This window comes from Protobothrops mucrosquamatus, unplaced genomic scaffold (genome assembly GCF_001527695.2).
Source record: "Protobothrops mucrosquamatus isolate PMUCROS unplaced genomic scaffold, P.Mucros_1.0 scaffold46, whole genome shotgun sequence".
Lineage (NCBI taxonomy): Eukaryota > Metazoa > Chordata > Lepidosauria > Squamata > Viperidae > Protobothrops > Protobothrops mucrosquamatus.
In genome coordinates, this window is record NW_015386428.1 from 1516176 (window position 1) to 1537303 (window position 21128).

Here is a 21128-nt window from a genome sequence, read left to right on the forward strand (position 1 = left end):
CAGGAAACTTCCAGGCAGGGCTAGAGGGTATAAAAAGACCATCTGCCCATGTGCTCACTCTCTTTCCTCTCCTCTGCTGCTTCTTGCAAGACCATCTGTCTTCTGCAATAAACTGTAACCTTCTTCCCAAAGCAGTTGCCATGTTTGCTTATTTATTCCCGGCTTGGATGAACCAGGATGAAGACTTACTTCTAACAATGGGGAAATTGTTTCTTGGATCTTTTCCCAAGAATAGTGTGCAGTCATATTGAAAGTGAGAACTCCTGCCTTGGGCAGGGGCTTGGACTAGAAGACTTCCTAGGTCCCTTTCCAGCTCTAGGATCCTTTGATTCTGTTCAGTTCTGTTAACTGCCCTGATTCCTCCAAACAGTCAGACTCTGGATGAAAAGCTGTCAGAAGCTCTTGGAGGGAGGCGACTGCTTCCACATTTGATATTTAATATATTTAGAGTGAACAATTTGTTCAGACTACCCACTGAGTAACCACATTGAGTCGGGGTTTGAGCTGTGACCATCTGCTTCTGACCACAGCCTGCAGCCTCTCTTCTCAAAACTTGGAAAGGAAAAGGACAACATGCTTTGTATGCTCTTCTCCTTCCCCAAAGGGTGCCCAGAGTTGTATGGGGAGACCTGTTCCCCTTCTTGCTTGTGGAACATTGAGTGACTCTTGCATGGAGCTGGACATTTTCTCAAGCTCATTTTTGCATTCAAGCTCAGAGCCAAAGCCCACTTTCCCCACTATTGCTGCTGCCTGACCCACAGGAAAGATTGCACCCTGAATGGGTCCCCCAAAATGCCCCAAATGACACTTGAAGCAGCTCCATGTGTTTGGCACAACAACGCAGCTTCTGTGGCAATGAATATGCTTAGGCACACTTCAGAACTCCTTTCCTGGCAGTGGCACTGTCATGGTTCCGATAGATGAAACAGTTTAAAATAACTTCAAGGCAAGGGTTTCTTCCTTAAAGAACATTTTATTTAGGAACAAGATATCGGCACATACAAAGGTGAACCCAAAACTAAAATCCCCTCCTTCAGGCTACAAAGTTACAAGTTGCAATTCCCACCTCAAATTGCTGTCATAAATCACATTCACCAATTGTTTCAAAATGCAGGCTCTCCTCCTAGCACATTAGCCCGCCAAAATGTTATCAGTATTGACCTTGATTCTCACACACAGAAGTAAGTTGTTTTGGCTAACTGAAAACTACACCTTCCCTCCCTTTCTTCCTCTAGGTAAAATCTCTAAACTAATATGTGACAACGAAGATAAAAACGAAAATGGCTTCAGTTCTGTTTGTCACAGCGTTGACAGACACTTTGGAGGGGAGAGCAATGAACAACCCCCACCCCCTGTGGCCAGATGAGATGGGAGGAGTGATAATTTCCCTCAAATGGGGGGGTCTGCCTGTGCTGGCTCCTCATGGGGGCTTCCATAGTCCCAAGCAGGTTCCCCTCAGCAGAATGCTTCAAGCTGGCCTCTGCCATGCAGCTACCGATAAATGGCCTTTTGCAAACAAGCAAATGTTGCAAGGGGGTCTTTTCACGAGGCTTCCCTGGGCATCGTCAGCCATTCCTGCATGCTGCACTCAAGACAGGGTGACGCGTGTCCAGTTCACCTGGCAAAGGTCACAAGAAAATGTCCCCAGATGCAAAACGATCCCATTTTGGAGGAAGAGGAGGTTAGCTCTATCTTGAAGCACTCTTGGTTACAGAAGGGACACCAAAAAGACCCTGGAGATGCTGTGAGGGACCTGCAGGAGGGTGTGGGGCAAAACTATTGTGCTGGTGGGGAAGAGCATAAAGTGCAACATGCACAGGCAGCAGCAGATCCTTCATGGGCCATCCCAATACCTTTGGTTCTTGTTATCCTAGAGGTTGGCGCTCACCAACCGAGACGTCGTTCTCTACCAAGTGCTGGTCCAGCCCAGGCCATCCCTGGGCACTACTTGCTGTCCTGAGCCGCTTTTCTTTGTGCTGAGAGCTTGTACTTCTGGGCAACCCCATAAGGAACATGGGCGGCGACAGTGCCCATTTCCTTTGCTCCCTCCACATGAAACATCTGGTCATCAAAGAAGATATGAGGTCGGATCTTTTCCAGCAAGGGGCCTTTGGGTGCGCCGGCCAGGAAGAGGGCTTCGTCCGTTTCTAGTCCCCAGCTTCGGAGAGTCTTTAGGGCTCGGGCCCCGGAACTGGCAGCGCTTCGAGCCGTGACCAGATAGGTGCGGATGGGGCATTCCAGGCGAAGGCCTTTGGTGTAGAACTTCTTCTGAAGCTTCCCCAGCACTTCCAGGAAGCCCTTCAGTGGTCCCTGGACAGAGGAACACACAGCGTCAGCCCCAGCGTGCGGCCCACTCCCCAGGTGGTCAGGAAATGGGGACCAGCTGAAGCACAGCACCCTTGGGGAGGCCCCGGGGCCAGAGGCTTCCTGCCCTCTCCTTAGCCAGGCACATTTGCCCTCCTGTTCTTTGAATTTGCCAATCCCACTTTGGGTCTAATATAAATTGTTATCCTGAAATGGTGTTGCTATCTTGCTTCCTGCTTTAATACTGGCTTTGTTGGTATTCAGAATGTTTCTTCTCACTTTGTTCTAGCTAAAGTGTTCATTAGCAGGGCAGCCATAAAACCATCCTCTCTCTTGGCAAAAACAACAATGAAAAGGTCGATTTTGTCACAGTGCCACTGGTCCCCGAACCACACCTGAGCAAGAGGCTTGTTCTCATACGTCTTCTCGTGCTCGAAGAACTTGTCTAGGCCGTGAGCCTTCACGATCTGCTCCGACTCATCAGAAAACAGCACAGCATCTCCATCAAAGGCGACACGAAGCTGCTTCTCTGAGACTTGCACCTCTTTCTTGGGGGTGAAAATAGTGGCAGCTGCAATCCCTGGGAAGGAAGGAAGGAAGGAAGGAAGGAAGGAAGGAAGGAAGGAAGGAAGGAAGGAAGGAAGGAAGGAAGGAAAACCTCCTTCAATTCATGTTGGAACAAGAACTCAGTGAGGTCTATTTAATGCTAGTGTGGGGATAATTACAGAATTTGGGAAACAGTAAAAGGAACTTCCAAGTCTCATTTACAGTGCAAAATCTCTGAATGTTTTGAAATGCTGCTTATTACCTGGTTAAGTTGCCATTTGTAAGATTAGCTGTCAAGGACTCGCTTTCTGCATCCTCTCCTTCCATCCCTGTGAATCCTCCCCACTACCTCTCACATCTGGAAGGACGATTCCCTAAAAGTCTCTTCCCTGTTAAAGTGTCCCCCAGATATGTGAGCTTCCAACTCTTTGGGACTTAGTAGCTGATCAATGCCTTTGATCAGTCTTATGCCAATGAGCCAACAAGATCCTCACATTCTTCCAACCGGCAGAAATCCCAACCTGGAGGGACTCTTCTAAGCAACCCGATTCTGATAAAGCAAACAAACCTCAGTCATGGGTTACTTTGCCCCTACGTGGTAAGAGATTGTGACAGATGCTTCACTCTGTCTTCCACTGCTGTTTCTGCCAGGTCTAGGAAGGCCAACAAGCATACAATGTCTTGCGTGTGGGATTGGTAGGACCAGTAAATCTTTTTTTTTAAATTCTGATTCTTGGAGACTGCCTGGACAAATCCCTGCAGTTTTCTTGGCAAGGTTTTTCAGAAATTGGTTTGCCATTGCCTCCTTCCTAGAGCTGGGAGAAGATCACCCAGCTGCCTCTTGGCCAAAGCAGGACTAGAACTCACAGTCTCTTGGTTTCTGGCCTGGTGCCTTAAGTGCCACACCAAAATGACTCTTCATAAACCTTAACAAACACAACTAAATGGCTCACAAGACCGTATGAATAAAACTACAACAGTCATGACTCCTGGAGTAACAAGCAGTAAAGTTGGCCTTGCTTTGGATTTTAGAAAACATGCGTCCCCACAGGTACCCACAGACTGAAATATGTCATTTCCTCCCCCCCTTTTCAGTCCAAAAGGCCCCTCAAACCTCCACTACATTTCTGCCCAACAGCATCACTTACCCTCTTCTATGGCCTCACTCACTTTCTCGCAATCCGAGGATAAGTAGAGGTTGGTGTGATAGGCCTTCAAGTAGCAAATAGGGCTATTCCCGCCCGTCATACAAAACCTCTCAATGAAGAGATCTGGGAGAAAAAGAAGAGACGCTTCGTCGGTAAACAGGAACTAGCCATCCCCATCCAGGGGCCTTCTGGGTATCAGATTCCCTTGCCAGCACATCTGGAGGACACCACACTGGGCAGGAATGAGGATCCTGGAAGTACCTGAAGAGTTGCCAAAACCGGCTATGTTTAATGTACCGTAACAGCGGAAGCACTGAACCAGCAGACAGGGAAAGTTAAGCTGGGCAGAAATTTGGCAGTTCAGTTCAAAAAGAAGAATGCTGCGCAGTGGTACCTTGGTACTCAGCTGCTTTGAAATGCATCAACTTTGATACTCAATGAATTTTGATGTGAAATTTGTATCCCAATACTCATCTTTTTTTGGTATTTGGTATGCAAGCTAGAACCTGTTGGTGTTGGCTGCCTTGTGACTCACTACATTATTCCTTAGGGGAAAAAATTGTTGGTACACATAATTTTTGGTATTCATCACACCTCCCGGAACCAATTAACAATGAGTACCCGAGAATAAGCTCCCTAAGGAAGTGAAGAGGTAGAGCTTCCTCCTGGCTCAGTGGAGGTCCTGATGAGAGATTCAGGGTTCCCCGGGGCTGTACAGGTGGACAACCCTTCCAAGCACTGAGCCCACTGCCCCATTCGCTGGATGTGGGTGAGGGGATTAGCCGCTAGGCGGATGTTGGCGAGGGATCCTGCCTTCCGGTTACTTACTGTAATGATTGATGCTGTTGATCAAGCGAACACCCACTTGTGCGTGGTTGTTGGTCACAAGGACAATGTCAAAAAGTTCCTCGCTCTCTGGGAACAGTTCCCTCAGCTGGCTATTGACTGATTCCAGAGCCTGGGAATCCAATGAGAGAGAATGGTTGGACCAAGGAGGCAAGACATTAACTTAAGGGATCATCGGACAGGAAGGGCTCAAACTGTCTGTGGCTGCTTACTGGCGTTGGCCCAACTAGCAATCATCTCCAGCAAGGGAAATGGCCACGAGTGCTGACTTGTCCCCCACCCCTCGCTGTGGAGCAATATTTGCAGTGTTGACATGTGTGAATGTCAGCAAAAGAGACCAGACCTTGACAAAAGGGAAAGCCGCTCCGGGCAGGAAGGGCTCCTCCTCGTGCTCCAGCTGATACTTCACATAGGCCTCCACACCCTGCTCCGTGTAAATCTTCTGCTCTTCTTCCATGCGGAACAGGGCTCGGGAGGACACAGCAATGGTGATGGCGTGTTGCGGCTTTGGCTGCAAGAGAAGAGCGGTGGTTGCATCCCCCATAAGAGAGGGCAACGGTCCTTGAGGACTGGGCCAAAGGGAGTATCCCTTGGGGGACTGGGGATTCCTCGCCCTTGAAGGCGTGGGGCTCAGCCAGCCCAGCTTCCCTCAATGATTCATTTTCGTCATTAGCTTCATTTCAGTTTGTCCAGCTTCCATATTAGTTTGATTGTTTTGTGAGGTTCCTTACCTTACCTTGCACCACCAGCCAGAGGGAGAGAGCCACCCTTGCCAACTGTCCCCCCACCCTCCTCCTCGCTGCTGTGCTTGTTTTCATGCTGGGAGAAAGTGTGGATGTAGGCTTCACTGCTTGCCCCATGTGGCAGGGCCAGCAGAAGCCCACCCCAGCTTCTGAGCTCTGCCTGGCTTCTGGTCATCAAATGCTGGCTTCCGTTGGCAAACAGCTTCTTTCTCATGAATGGCTCTTCTGCCTGTTTCCTTTTGCTCCTCTTGGGCCCATCAGAGTCACTTAGCCATGAAACCTGCTTGCCAAGGAAAAAGCCAAGCATTTCTAGCTCAGACAAGTTTTCTCCTGCTTTTCCAAGCTTAGTTTAACCTAGCTAGGTTGGATCTGCTCTGTTCTCACTGTTTTCAGGCCTGCCTACATATCAGGGAGCTGTGAGCACTGGCTTGTCCACGAGTCTCTGAGCCTTGCAGAGAACAACCAGCCATTCGCTGGTTGCCATTTCTAGCCAATTGCTAACTGCAGAAAACCGACAACCACCAAGGCTCACTTGGTCGGCAACCTCTGCCCCCCCCCCCGCCTTCCCTCAAATAAAATAGAACAAATTCCCCGTATTGTTGTGCTTGGCCAATGAACAAATCCCTGTCACTGGCAGACTGGCAATACTTAGCTGCCTTCATCCAATCAGACATCTGGGTGTTTGTGTGTGTGTGTGTAGTGGCAATGGGGAGGATCATTGTTATTGAGAAGTTAGTGGCATATTTTGATTTCTCCTTCATATTAAGAAAAGTCTAGAGGTTACAGCTCCTTCTGAGCCAGCTTGCTTGTTTTCCACTGTTGCTTGCTGAAAAAAGGAGAAGGTGGGGAATCTTCACATAACTTCAAAGCTCCTCTTGCTGTGAAAGCCTCAGATTTTCTTCCCATCTGAGTCGTGCAATACCCAGTCAAGATCAATCTTGCAGCCTCCTGAGCTTAGCAGGGCCATGAAGTCACGGTGCCATGTTTTGATAAAATTCTTGGGGTTGTGTTGTTTGTAGGGAGCTTCTGCATGAAACCTAGCATTAGGTACTGCCTGTGGGGTATCTCTGCTGTCGTTATTAAGGAGTTCCTGGCAGCTTGTAAGAAATTTGGATATGGTCTTGCTTGGTATTCTTTTATGTTATGCATTTCTATCTATTTTTGAGCTAATAATAAAGCTTCAAATCCCTTTAGTTACTCGGTATTCATTGTTTCTGGATCCAAAAGAACCAATTGCCTGGACACAAGAAAATGTCCCCAGAGGCAAAATGATCCCATTTTGGAGGAAGAGGAGGTTAGCTCTATCTTGAAGCACTCTTGGTTACAGAAGGGACACCAAAAAGACCCTGGAGATGCTGTGAGGGACCTGCAGGAGGGTGTGGGGCAAAACTATTGTGCTGGTGGGGAAGAGCATAAAGTGCAACATGCACAGGCAGCAGCAGATCCTTCATGGACCATCCCAATACCTTTGGTTCTTGTTATCCTAGAGGTTGGCGCTCACCAACCGAGACGTCGTTCTCTACCAAGTGCTGGTCCAGCCCAGGCCATCCCTGGGCACTACTTGCTGTCCTGAGCCGCTTTTCTTTGTGCTGAGAGCTTGTACTTCTGGGCAACCCCATAAGGAACATGGGCGGCGACAGTGCCCATTTCCTTTGCTCCCTCCACATGAAACATCTGGTCATCAAAGAAGATATGAGGTCGGATCTTTTCCAGCAAGGGGCCTTTGGGTGCGCCGGCCAGGAAGAGGGCTTCGTCCGTTTCTAGTCCCCAGCTTCAGAGAGTCTTTAGGGCTCGGGCCCCGGAACTGGCAGCGCTTCGAGCCGTGACCAGATAGGTGTGGATGGGGCATTCCAGGCGAAGGCCTTTGGTGTAGAACTTCTTCTGAAGCTTCCCCAGCACTTCCAGGAAGCCCTTCAGTGGTCCCTGGACAGAGGAACACACAGCGTCAGCCCCAGCGTGCGGCCCACTCCCCAGGTGGTCAGGAAATGGGGACCAGCTGAGGCACAGCACCCTTGGGGAGGCCCCGGGGCCAGAGGCTTCCTGCCCTCTCCTTAGCCAGGCACATTTGCCCTCCTGTTCTTTGAATTTGCCAATCCCACTTTGGGTCTAATATAAATTGTTATCCTGAAATGGTGTTGCTATCTTGCTTCCTGCTTTAATACTGGCTTTGTTGGTATTCAGAATGTTTCTTCTCACTTTGTTCTAGCTAAAGTGTTCATTAGCAGGGCAGCCATAAAACCATCCTCTCTCTTGGCAAAAACAACAATGAAAAGGTCGATTTTGTCACAGTGCCACTGGTCCCCGAACCACACCTGAGCAAGAGGCTTGTTCTCATACGTCTTCTCGTGCTCGAAGAACGTGTCTAGGCCGTGAGCCTTCACGATCTGCTCCGACTCATCGGAAAACAGCACAGCATGTCCTTACCTTGCACCACCAGCCCGAAGGAAGGAGCCACCATTGCCAACTGTTCCCCCCTCTGAGATGGGCAGCATAGAAGTTTAATAATAAATGCATATAATTTGATAAGGGGAGCGGGACAGGCAGCGCCCTCCCAGTCGAAAGGCTCTCTGTCCCTTCCTCCCGGGCCCCCTTCAGCTTGCAGCAGCTTCTCACCCTCAACTGGATGGAAGGGCAGGCCCTGAAGGGAAGGCCATTGTTCCTGCCAACCTTCAGCAATTTCACACCAGGAAGCTGCCAGGTGGAAATGCCACAAATGGTTGCCATTTAGGGACTCAGCGAACTGCATGTCCAGCCTGCCTTGGGTGAGCTGTGCAAGTGCAGAAGTGCAGCTGATTAATTCAGGGAAGCTTGTTGTGGTAGTCATATGGCATTTCTCTGATCTGACGAGCCAAAGTCCCTCTAAGACTGGCAAAGGTGACCGCCCAGAGGAAAGGATTCCCAGCCCAAAACTCTCAGGAAGGTACACAATTGAGAGTCAAAGGCCGAGACCTCGTTTATGCCATGCACGGAGCCATAGGATGGCTTGTTTTGTTGAAGTTTATTTTGGCTTTACTGAACAGTAGTCTTACTCAGCTATCATAGGTTGGTAAAGAATGATTTCTAGTTTAGTGCACTGCATGAACCCAGCAACCCTAGGTTTAGTGGAATGTGTGAAACCAACCAGTGGCCTCACTCATACATTGCCCAAAATCATCTGGTTGGGTTTGACCTATTGGCTGTAAGCCACAAAATATCCTTCTTCAGGTCAAAGACAGGGTTTGCATGCCATGCAAACAATAAAACCTAGTTATTGTAGGGCTGGGGACCTTTAACCATAACAGTTGCCAAGATTGCTTGGGATTAAACAGTTCTCACGGATGAGAAATGTTGTGTGAACACCAATATTCAATAAATGATGAGACAGTTTCTGAACTCACTCACTGCTTGTTCTGGAAAAATAAAGCAGGATCCATCCCAGCCTCTTTGTTTTGACACCAGCTGCTGCTGCCAAGGCAGAATTTAGTGCACCTTCCAAATGCTGGCTGACTGCGGCACTTGAGGATTGTCTCCTGGACAAGTGATGGCAAGAAGCTTTGCCAGTCTGCCCAGGAGTGTCCACGGGGGCAAAAGAGCAGAAGGGAGAACCCCACCAAGACTCTGGCATGAGGGCAGGATGCATGAGAATGCTTGCTGGGCAGGTATGGGATAGGGATATGGGGAGGTCAGCCCTAAGTTTACTGGCAGAAATTGGAGATAACGGTTCCCACCAGACAGACAAGCCCCCCCTCCCCCAAGCCCTGCAGAGTTGTGTTTAAAGGGCTACAGAAGAAAGAGGGCAACTTCAGTTCTCAGGTGTGACTTCAAGGGTTCTCTGCCTTATTCCAGGCCTGCCTCCACTTTCAGTCACAATTTGTTGACTGTATCTGCATTCACATGACATGTTAAGTCACAAAGAGAGAGAATAACCCCTGGTCTCTCACTGCTTATTGAGTCGCTAGGACGGGAAAGTTGGTTTCACCTCCTTGGAGAAAAAAACCCTCTGTTTTTTCAGTCAATTTAGGATGTCTTCATGAGCCACTTGCTGACTAAGGGCTTCCATCCTTCAGGCAGACCCTCTGTTGCAACATGTACTTTGCCCTCTGCAAGGTCACCTAATGCCCTGTTGCTTGGACATCACAAACTAGTTTCTCCCCATATAGATCGAATGTTCTCCTTACAGTTGATGCTGAGAAGGCTAAGACTGAGCACAGAAACAAAATGAGCCTGTTCAGCATGACCCCATTTCTGCAGATATTATTTCTGGGTGCATCTCTGAAATCCTTTTCCTGTTGAACTGAGGGTCAGCAGTATTTCTGTACATGAATGTACAGTGTGTCCCTGTAGGAGTTTCAGGGCTTTGGGGGACGATTGTCAGTTCTGCAAGCTTTACAAGAGATGGCAGATGCTAATGCTTGTGTCCAGCTAGCAAAAAGAATAAAAGAGGGCAGTGGACAGTTGGAAGTCTACAGATTTGACTCAACTGCCTCTCAGTCCTCAGGTTCTAAAGTTACACCTCTCCTCAAGCAGGCCACGATTCAGCAAAGGGGAGATTAGTGCATGATCTGAGGCAGGGGTCTCCAGCCTTGGCAACTTTAAGACTTGTGGACTTCAACTCCCAGAATTTTGCTTTGCTGGCTGGGGAATTCTGGGAGTTGATGTCCACAAATCCTAAAGTTGCCAAGGTTGGAGACCCCTCATCGGAGGGAAGCAGGTCATGGATATCCCAGATTTCCAAGAAGTTCCAGATCAAAGGGCTACCTGGAAGAGGCTCCCTTGCAGACTGGGTGTGGGCAGCCCTTCAGCCAAGGCTAGTTTGATGGACATTGCAAACCCTAGTGAGATGGTGGGGCTGGGGAGCGAGAGTAATTGTTCCTCAGTGGGCATGGCCCATTTGAAAAGAAATGGGCCAGGTTGTTTGATCAAGTGGGGCCAGGTCCATTTCTGTAGATAAAGAGGGACACCCTTGCAGGGTGGACTCTGGCCAGGCCCTCACAGCACAAGAAAGCATGGAATCCCAGTCAAATCATCATACAAGAGAACTGTCTATCCCAGCAATTAATATTGTCATTAAAGAATAAGCCCAGGCTTTTCACTACGTTTCTTGCAAGGGAAGCCTCTAAATTGCATTTGAGGAGGGAGATGGTGGCCTGCAGGCCCCTCCTTGTCAAACGGGGCTCTGATGTTGCCCCCGAAACACAAAAGTAGCAGCAGAACTGAGCAGCAGAGAGATCTCAGCCCCCACAAGGAAGGCATGCTCCTCCTTTCTCTCTCAGGTACCTGCAAGGGGGGGGGGTCAATCTTACACACAAGAGCAGCGTTTCCCTGGGAAAACAGTGCCAATTCTGCTGACCATCTATTCAGGAAGCATCTCTGAGCCTCAAAAGCAGCCACGTCTCTCATCCTCAACAGTCCTGGCTAATTGTCCCCTTTAGAGCCAAGCTCATCTCCCTGATGACGACACCAGATGGGATCACCTGCCTCTTGACACCAGACCAGCGTCATAAGTGCCCTGGCATGCCAACAAGTAAGCTTTCCCCCATCCACCCCAGAAGGAAAAACAATCTTTCTTACTGATTTGGGTTTCTTTTTGGAAGAGCAGTTTTCATAAAAGGCCTTGGCATCCTCCAAACTTGCTTGTTTTGGCTGCCCTCTGCTTTCCGGGCATCCGGGTCCAGTGGGCTCCATGGCGTATTCCCTCTACCCGTCCAGGAGCAGGAGAAGATGCAGCCAGCTGGCCGGTTGCTTTCCTTCTGCCCAAGAGCCCAGTTCAGCTGCAAAAGGAGACAGACACCGCCTCTGCCGGCTACAAAGGGAGGGTGAATCCGGCAGGCAAACCTCTGCATCTGTGTGTGTGTCAGTGTCGCTCAGAGCACGCTCTTTATAAGGGATCCCATGAACCTCCTGGGCACTCTTGCTCCCAAAGCGACTGTCTGGGCAGCTGCCCAAGTCCTCCCACATTCCCGGCCTCCCTTTCCTCAGACCCACTAAATCTGTGGGCAGCTCCAATTAGGGTGGGGGCAGGACCCACAGAGTGTGTTGCCCAAGAAAGAGGGGGGGTCCTCTGTCTTGGCCAAAAAGAGTCTGGACTTGACTTGTGAGAGGGGACTTATCTGGGCAGAATGCCCACATTCATGGCAAAGACCACGTAAAATGGCATGCGGTGTGCTAAAAGGAGACCCTCTTAGATCCAGCAGGGGCTCCCAGGGAGCTGAAGGCCAGACCAACAGGGGCCAGGATTTGGACCGATTCCTGGAAGAGAAGGCTGTCTTGCATCACCTACTGATTTTAGGGGTCTTTTACTGTTCCTCTGCTGTCAGAAACAAATGCAAAGGGATTTTTAAAAGATTCACTTTTATAAATTATCCACATTCTTCTGCTGTGAGACTCTCTGCCCCCACCCCCCACCCCAATTATTCCAGAGAAGAGAGGCAGTCCCAGGCTTGCACCCCTACCCTACCCTCTTGTTGGATCTCCCTGGGAGGAGGTGCCCAGCCCTGCCATCCTTTGATTGACTTATTCCATTTCCCACTTGCCACAGATTAGCCAAGGCTCCTGGCCTCAAGGGCATTCCAGAGAAAGGATGCTCAGCTCCATGTGCTGGGAAATTTTGTGTGTGCGTGTGTGCGCGCGTGTGTGTGTGTGTGCGCTTTGGCTCACCAGCTCTGCTTGTTCCTTTTCCAAAAGCATGTGTTCAATCACGGATGATGGGGTTTTGGTCTACTTCAGTTAAAAGCCTGAACTTAAATGTGACCACAATTGCTTGATTAGCCTTTGAGAGAAATTAATTGCACATGCTGAAAAGAGGCCCTTGGTATTTGGCTGGAGAAGAGCAAAGCTTTAGTTACAGTAGTCCAAAATCCAGCTGCTTAGAAGGCTAAGGATTCTCCCGCTTCATTTTAGTCGGAGAGAAGCTCCCCTGAATGTCCATTCAACTCGCTTGCTGGGTGGCCACTGCCATGCTTTCCCCTGGGTCTTCCTCTCTTTCCCACACCCCTGGCCAGGGGGCCAGGATGCTGTAGCACTCGGTGCTTTCGGCTCACTTTTTCTGCATGTATAACCCACTTTATCCAAGCTGACTCTGACTGGCATCCACAAGCAGCAGCTACAGCTGGTGCAGCCCTGCACACAGCTTCCCCCTCTGGGGAGTTCTAGCTCAGCCTCCTCGCAAGGTGGTGCTTGTGCCGAAAACAAAGGCTGATCCTCATGGAAACTGCCTTGGAGAAAAAGTGGGTCAAAAGCCTGACAAGCCAATGTTTGTCAAGGAACGAGTGAATCTTACTGGGACGCTGAATTTCTCCGGCATGCCACATTGGCACTGGGCCTGGCCTGGCATCGTCTGGGGAGGGCACACTTTGCTCTCCTCTGGCAGCTTCAGCTGGAGCCTTGTGGGCAGCTCCGGGGCTTCCCTCCCAGGCATCCCCCACAAATGCCTGCAAGGCAGACTCAGCCGAGGGTCTCCCAGGCAGGAAAGACCAAGCTTCTCCTGAAGACAGGAGGAAAGGTGTCAGGGCAAGGATTCAAGGGAGAGCAGGACACCTCAAGCTGGTTTGGAGAGATCCTCGTGGCACTGTCCCTTCCCCTGATGTGTGGTACTGCCACCAATCCACAGCATGCACTTCTGGATTTTGTGGTTATAATAAAAAAAAAAATGAAAATTAGACTTTGGTTTTGCCAATTAAATTTGTTGTTAAAGAAATGGCTAGTTATATACAAATGGGTAAAAGTAAAAAATTGAAGTTGTAATGCCTTTTTCTTTCTTCCCTTGAACCTCATATTTTCTTTCCCCCTTCCTTAATTTCCTATTTTTATTTTTATTTGTATTTTATGCATTGATAAAACAATAACAGTTATATAAGGCAAGAGGTTTCTGCCCCCTTAACAGGAGAGATGCAGTGGGCAGGCTCTCCCCTTGCACACTCATTGGCAGACAGTGGAGGAGTATGGCTTATTTTCTAAATGATGTTTGCTTTCAATATTAGGTCCCAAATGGCTCTCTGCTGTTTGCAGCTGACACACAGCGGCCCTTTTTCACTTCGGAGTCTCACCGGAACTGCAGAGGTTCCACAAAGCCCCGAAGAGAGTTGGCTTTGGCCCAGGGATGATGCAGACTCAACCTTCAGCCTCTCTTCCACCACCCACCCATCTCAAACAGCCACCTCAGAGCTGTAGCCAGTCAAAAGCTCCACCAGAATTGATAGGCTGGTCCCTGGGGGCAATTTAGGAAAGAGAACACCCCTCTGCCCCCCCCAGTTACTGGTTTGTTGCCCATGACTGTCCCAATGAGCAGTGGACCCGTCAGCCACTGGGTGGGCAAAGCACCAGTTGTCTGAACCATTTTGAAAAAACTTGAAAATGTATTAACCTACACAAACCTAGCCAAAATATAGCATCACCTACTGTATATTACTTTAATAGCTTTTAAATACTTGTGAAAGAAACAGACTCCACAAATGACATGACTTTACTTCAACCTGATGAGGAGTATCATTTTTGTGAACCTCAAGAATTTAAGGTGTTGTCCTTGTCTCAAAATTTTGATCAAGAGGATGATAGTTCCCAGACTTCATTTAGTTTCTGAGTTAGCCCATTTCTTAGGTTTGTGTTATAGCACTTTGCTATACATAAACCCCGTGGTCCAGTGCGGATGCTGGCCTGGTAAATAAAGTTCTTGGGCAAACTGGCTGCCCTACGACTACCGTCCCTCTCATAGGAGTTGCAAGGACCAAAAAAAAAAAAGCAACAGGGTGTCAATCCATCCACCTTTGTCACTGTCCAACAGACGTCCCAGCAGCATAGAACAGTCCTTGAGTTAGGGCTTTCTGTTGCTAACCAAAACATTTGTTAAGTGAGTTTTTCTCTTTTACAATCTTTGTTGCCACAGTTGTTAAGTGAATCAGCGAAGTTGTTAAGTTAGTAACAGGGTTGTGAAGTGAATCTGGCTTCCCCATTGACTTTGCTTGTCAGAAGGTCGCACAAGGCGATCACATGACCTGGGACATTGCAACTGTTATAAATAAGTCAATTGCCAAGCGGCCATATGGTAGGTCCATCCGAGTTTCTATCATGTGACCATGGAGATGTTGCAACGGTTGTAAATGTGAAAAACGGTCGTAAGTCACTTTTTTCATTGCTGTTGCAGCTTTGAACAGTCACTAAACGAATGGTAAGTCGAGGACTACCTATAGATAAGAACATTGGAAAGATGCTAAGGCTGGAATAGGCCCTCGGTCCACCTTGTCAGCATCCAGCCAGCCTGTGAGACCAGCTGCCTGGGATGCAGGGGGAGAAGGCCCAGATCTTCTGGAAACCTGAACTGCCCTTTTTGAACCAAGGGTGCCTTTTTCAGGAGGCAACTGGACTCTTATGTTTCTTTTGAAGATGTTTCGCTTCTCATCCAAGAAGCTTCTTCAGCTCTGACTAGATGGTGGGGAGTGGAAGGATTTATATTGCTTGCAGACAGATGGTCATTTGCATTCCTTTAGCGAGTCCTTGGGGCCATTTTGGAGGTTTACCTGTGTAAATGTGTGTGGAGCCTTCTTGGCTGCAGGATGTTTTCTACCCTTGGGTCCCTTCACTGTTGAAAATAGGCACAAGCTCTTGGGGATGAATCTGTGATGTCTGCATCTCAAACTGAAGTGCAAATGGTTCCCATAGTTTGCAATGTTTTCTGGAAATCCGTTCATACTCTCACCATTCGAAGGCTGTTCATTCCAAAGTGCATAGCTAAAGTGCATGCCCTTTTTGAAAACCACATTGGCTGCCCTTATGACAACTGCTGGCTGCCAACATCAGAGGCCCAACAGACTGTGATTTTTAATATGGCAAAAAAGTATAAATATGCCAACTGCTTTTAATTAATATTCCTTAGTTTGAAGTAGATTAAACCTTGCTTTTGCTCGGGCTCCAAAACCTTGCTGGAGCTCAGCAAGCATGTGATGTGGCTCTCGGCCTGAAGGAACTGCGCCACTGGAGTGGGAGTGCCCGGGGTGCATCCGGGGCCAGGCCCTCCATGAAAACACAGGGCGCCTCCTCCCTCCTCCCTGGTTTCGGCCATTTCCAAGCATGTGGGTTGCTCCCAGATGCTGACAGCTTTCACCTGCAAACCCCTTTTCCTGTAGTTTCATCAGCTATTTTCTTACTGCAAACAATCTGGGAAAGTGGCAAAGGCAAGCAAGCCACACATGAGGTGAGACTGGAAACTCTCAAGAGTTCCCCTCCCCTCCCTGGTACACAGAGACAGACCAGGCTCACTGATCATTCTTTTATTCAGAGACCAAATTGCAAACTCCCATCAGATGAGGATTCCTTTGAACACTTAAATAAAAATAGATTTACATGTGCGCACACATACACACTCCCCAACCTACCTCACAGTTCCTAAACAAGTACAATACTCACAATCACAATAAGCAGATAGGACAATCTCCAAGAGCAATGTTTAGGGCAGGACGGGACACGGAAGGGCAGGACACAGCAGCCAAAGGGACTGCCTTGGCACAGACAGTGGCTGCCTTGCGGCGCATGAAACCTTCCTGGGACCCTAAACCAACCCCACCTCATTTCTTCTGCCCCAGTCAAAGAACTGCCAAGAAGAAACTAAAGACATCCACCATAAAAAGTGCAATTCACTAGAACTCTGCTTGGACAAAGTCTGTTTCATTCGACCTGACTTGTTTCCTTCCACACATGAACTCCAGGCCTTTGATTCACACGGCAAGCCACAGCTAACCCCCCACCCTGCAAAAGCTGCTGGGGAGCAAATGACCTACAGCTGCCAGTAACTGTGCTCTCTCTTGGGCCTTTTGCCAAGTCCTTCCACTGCTTTACGAGGGGGGGGCATTCCCCCCCCCAGAACGCCTGAAATTCTAATCACCCTTTTTCTTGGCACTTCTGTACTCTGTACTTTTTCCTTTAGCCATCCTAACCAGACACTTCATCGCAGGGAGGTTACCATCACCTTGGCCTTCTGGAGTAGCCAATTCACATTTTGCCCTAAATGTCATGGGGCATCAATCACAGTGCATGTCTGCTCAGTTGTAAACCTTAAATGCTAAGGGGGGGGGGAGAGAGAGAGAGAGAGAGAGAGAGAAGGAATGAAGAGTTGAAAGGCATCAGAGTTGCCAGAACCACTGGTGCTCCCTGCCACACCTCCTTTTCCTGTTCCCCTTAGGAGCACAGCTAGTTCCCAGGTTGCAAATTGGAAGGAACAAAAAGCAGCTTATTTACGTCTGTCACAGGTTACATTTGTCCCCAAACAGAGCATTCCTCCATGGAATTCCCAGTCTCTGGCAAGGCTCATTGAAACAGTCCCCTCTGGTGCCCTTTGCTTGCACCAACAGTTTATTTTTAATCCACTGGCCACCCAAGAATAATCTTTCTGGGGGCCCTCCAGACTGAGGCTCCTGCAATCTCCACCAATAGGGGTTTATCGGCACCATCCCTGGCTTTTGGGAAAAGCCAAGTGCCTCTTCCTCTCCCGTCTTTAGAGCCCGTTAATTATTACAATGAATTATTGGCAGAAGCAAAAATGAAAACAACCTGTACTTTTACATACAATAAGATTAGTACAGAAATATACTTTTTAGCAAGCGCTGTAACAGTGTCCCTCTGCTTCCAAAGATGGAGAGCAGGAATCTCAGCCAGCCCTCCCCAACCAAACCTTTTCAAAGGTGTGGGAATACAGCTCCCCCATCCCCAGTCAGGCCCTTTTGGCTGGCTGGAGGTGGGAATTTAATCAGAGATCCAGAGGGTGGATTTGTGCAGGGAACAATGGCCTGAAGCAGGGATTTCCAAACTTGGCAACTTTAAGACTAATGGACTTCAACTCCCAGAATTCCCCAGCCAGCCAAAGCCCCAGCCAACTCTTCAATTCTGAGAGTTGACGTCCACAAGTCTTAAAGTTGCCAAGTTTGGAGACCCCTGATCTAAAGGGGGGGGGGGAGGTACAGGTGTTTTTTTTTAAATTTCCAAAAAGAAACCACAGCCTCCCCCTGGCCAAAAACAGTTGCATCTGGTAGGGAGGAAGTGATGGGGGGAAGGAGAGAAAAGAAATATTTCCTCTTTTCAGGCTTGTGGGGGAAATCCTCAGGACACTGAGTGGAAAACACAGCCCTAGACCTGCCATCAAAAAGAGTTTCTGTAAAGATTTGTTGTGGGGGACACAATGGGGGGAGGGGATATAGTTTTTTTTTCTACCCTTAAGAGCAAAACCTAGTAATTTAAGACAATGGACCTTGCAGCTGTAGCCATCTGGATCTTGGATTCAGGCAGCCCATTAGAAGTTAAATTTGCTGCCAGGTCTTGGGAACACCTCATGTCCAAGAAGAAAAGCACAGGCCAGAGGCTCCAGCCAGAGTAGACCCAGTGGATAGAGGTGGACATCTCCTGGCTTAGAAGCTAAGGCCCCTGGCCAAAGGGTCAACGTCTGGGCTGGCTGTGCTGGTGCAAGTGCTGGGACAGGCCCTTGCAGACTCATCTGGGCAAAGGCAGCAGCCTCCCTCAAGAGGGGGCTTGCAGCCCTAAAGAGAAAAAGACAGCACACAGCCAGGCAGAGGACGGACTGACTAGTGCCCCAACCCTTCTACTTCTGCATGTCACACTGCAGCAGGAGGACAATTGAGGGGTCGCTCTTGGCTGCCTCCTTGAACTCTTCCAGGCTGATCTGGTCATCTTTATCCTTATCCATCTTGGTGAAGATCTTGTCGACCCGCTGCTGGGGTGTCAGCCCATCTTGATCCATCCGCATCATAATGACAGTACCCACCATCTTGTAGATAGCCTGAAAGACAGATGGGGAAAATGAGGGCATGGTTCTTCCAGTGCTGATCACTTAATACCTACTTTGCTGCCCCCTCCCCCACCTGCAATAAGCAACCATAGACCATGCATAGACTTCTGGATACCCGAAGGCAGGACCATCAGCATAGGACCAGCTTATGGGAGATATGGTACCATTGTATTTATCTGTTCTTCATTTCAGGAAAGGACAACTTTGGGGGGATTGTGAACCACAAGGATTTCCTGATTTTCCTGACTTTTGTAGTTTGGTCAAGCCTATTTTATGGGGTTCACAGGGAAAAAAATTATAAAGCTGTAGAAAATTGTGTCTCCTTTGAGTGATGATCTGCTGTGACTTCACAACATAATTTCAGTTTGGCCACCTTGCACTGGCCTAATTATGAATACCAAGCCTGAGGTGGAAATCCACCCAAGAGAACCTCTGTTACCTCAATGATCTCTAGCATCTCTAAGCGTGTGATCTTCCCGTCCCCATCCAAGTCATACATCTCGAAGGCCCAATTCAACTTTTGCTCAAAGCTGCCCCTGGAAGTGACGGACAGAGCGCAAATGAACTCCCGGAAGTCAATGGTCCCATCTCCGTTCTTGTCAAACGTGCGGAAAGCATGCTGGGCAAACTTGGATGCGTCACCATAGGGGAAAAACTGCAAGAGGAAAAATGGGAGAGGCGTCATCACCACAGGGGCTGCTGCCTCAGGTGAAACACCTGCAGGTGCTCCAGCAGCAGAAACAGCGGCAGCATCCCATCCCTTGAGAACTTCACCCAATCAATGCTGAACAGAAATGCTACTTCTACTTTGTTGCTTTTCCTAAGGTTCATTCCAGAAAGTCACAAATGACTTGAAAAGTGCATCCTATCCCTTGCAAAGCCAGTATGGTGACATGGCTAGTCTGTTGGATTAGAAGTGATGAAGCCCAGATTTATTTATCTATTTATTTATGATATCCTGAGTCTTGGGCTCACGTTCTCTCAAGAGCTTGCTAGGTAACCCTGAGCCAGTCACTCTCTCCTGCCTCACAGGACTGATGTTACAGGACATAATGGCCACCCTGAGCTCCAGATGGGCGGCTTCACTGATAAGCCAACATTATCCAAGTGAGCTTCATTGGACCTATAGCACTCAGAAAGTAGAACAGAATAGAACATTCTTTATTGGCCAAGTGTGATTGGACACACAAGGAATTTGTCTCAGGTGCATAAGCTCTCACAAGCAACAAAGGGACAAATCATAAATCATAAGATACAGCCAACAAACTTCTTAAAATGGGACAGCAGAGCTTCCAGCCTTTGTGGCTACTCCGGGAGCTTTGAGGTTCATACCTCAAGAGAGTGCCTGGTTGAAGCAAGCTGCCCTAACTCAGCTGCCCTCGCCCCTCCATGCCATACCTTGATATAGAGTTGCTGGAATTCCTCCAAGTTGAGGATGCCTGTGGGGCAGTCTTTCAGAAAGCCCTTGTACCATTGTTTCAGCTCCTGCTCATTAAATTCAGTGCTTCTCACCAGGTCATCCAGCATCTCTGGAGCCAACTTGCTGTTGTGCTTCCCCATGGTGACTTCTGGAAAGAGAAAGGTGCTAGCCGTGCCATTCTCCTGGCACAGTCTTCAGTTGCCTCTGGCTCCCTCCCTCTGTCATGTGCCCACTCTGGGTCATAAAGCTGCATGGGGTAGAATGTACCCCTTCATTTTCCCGAAGGACTGTTCCTCTGATGGTGCTGCATATTTCATAATAAAAGGGAGCCAAACGGTGATTCACTAACACCGGGAGAAAGACATGCCAGAAGGACTACCTATATGAAGCCAACAGTCTACATTATTCTAGAATTAAGCCAATGGAACTGCATTTTTTTTCAATTTTTCAATTTCTTTTTCAACTAAACATTTTTTTTGGGGGGGGGGAACAGTTTACTTAATTTAATTCTTTAGAAATTTTTAAATTCTTAATGATCTAAGAGGGAAAAAATAAAAAATCATAGAAAAAGAGTCAGACATTTAAAACAGGGAAGATAGTGATGAATTTTTCAACAAAGGGTCAAAAACTTTTGTAAACTATTGTAAACTGACACGTTGCAACAGGGAAAATATTAATTTTTAGAACATTTTAATTTTTAACAAACAAAAAAATCATGGAAATAAAGACTTTCCAAGCGTTTTGTTACCAAGCTAGTTAACATCTTCAGTGGCGTAAGATTATTAGGTTTGCCATCTGAACAATCACACAGAGAGAAAAGCAAAACTGATCTTCAGCATTTGGGCAGCAGTGACTTGCTGAAGTTGGCAATGCTGTTGTTCAACCTCAAAGAACTATTTGCTGCCCAGGTGAGAAGGAAGAGGAACTCCGATATAAAACAGGACACGATACCAAGGATGAATGTATTTGGTTAATAGAAAAGGAAAAAGGAAAGACGTTGTCATAGGTGTATACTACAGGCCATCTAATCAAGTAGAGGAAATAAATGAACATTTTGCTACTCATTTATACAATAACAGAGCTTGAAGATCTTTGAGTCCAGCCCCCCTGCACAAGCAGGAGACCCTATACCATTCCAGACAAGTGGCTGTCCAGTCTCTTCTTAAAAGCCTCCAGTGTTGGAGCACCCGCAACTTCTGAAGGCCAGGAGTTCCACTGGTTAATTGTTCTCTGTCAGGAAGTTTAATTCCAGGTTGCTTCTCTCCTTGATTGGTTTCCATCCATTGTTTCTTGTCTTGTCATCTGGTGCTTTCAAAAATAACTGACCCCCTCTTCTTTGTAGCCGCTGAAGTATT

The 21128-nt window shown here is 48.2% G+C and overlaps 2 protein-coding genes across 3 annotated transcripts; both read right to left on the reverse strand.

Moving 5' to 3' along the window:
- Positions 1-1944: 1944 nt before the first annotated feature.
- Positions 1945-11251, reverse strand: NT5C1A (5'-nucleotidase, cytosolic IA). Its single transcript, XM_015811681.1, has 6 exons — positions 11138-11251; positions 5188-5355; positions 4827-4956; positions 3999-4121; positions 2700-2884; positions 1945-2310 (listed from the first exon to the last, which is right to left on the reverse strand). The coding sequence occupies exons 1-6, from the start codon at positions 11249-11251 to the stop codon at positions 1945-1947; spliced, it is 1086 nt and encodes a 361-aa protein (XP_015667167.1).
- A 6895-nt stretch (positions 11252-18146) lies between these two features.
- HPCAL4 (hippocalcin like 4) lies at positions 18147-19913 on the reverse strand. 2 transcript variants are annotated; one of them, XM_015811682.1, is made up of 3 exons: positions 19752-19913; positions 18793-19008; positions 18147-18344 (listed from the first exon to the last, which is right to left on the reverse strand). In XM_015811682.1, exons 1-3 carry the CDS (start codon positions 19911-19913, stop codon positions 18147-18149), a joined length of 576 nt encoding a protein of 191 aa, XP_015667168.1. The 2 variants fall into 2 exon arrangements, with proteins under 2 accessions (XP_015667168.1, XP_015667169.1); XM_015811683.1 differs by lacking the exon at positions 18793-19008.
- Between the last annotated feature and the right edge of the window lie 1215 nt (positions 19914-21128).

Excerpts from the sequence above, each read along its gene's own strand:
- NT5C1A (XM_015811681.1), bottom strand. The coding sequence starts at position 11,251 with ATGGAGCCCACTGGACCCGGATGCCCGGAAAGCAGAGGGCAGCCAAAA. Across the intron at positions 5,356-11,137 it reads CCAAAAAGAAACCCAAATCA|CCAAAGCCGCAACACGCCAT; the intron begins GTAAGAAAGATT and ends CTTCTCTTGCAG. Across the intron at positions 4,122-4,826 it reads CAACAGCATCAATCATTACA|ATCTCTTCATTGAGAGGTTT; the intron begins GTAAGTAACCGG and ends TTTTTCTCCCAG.
- HPCAL4 (XM_015811682.1), bottom strand. The coding sequence starts at position 19,913 with ATGGGGAAGCACAACAGCAAGTTGGCTCCAGAGATGCTGGATGACCTG. Across the intron at positions 19,009-19,751 it reads TCCAGCAACTCTATATCAAG|TTTTTCCCCTATGGTGACGC; the intron begins GTATGGCATGGA and ends TTCCTCTTGCAG. Across the intron at positions 18,345-18,792 it reads AGATGCTAGAGATCATTGAG|GCTATCTACAAGATGGTGGG; the intron begins GTAACAGAGGTT and ends TCTGTCTTTCAG.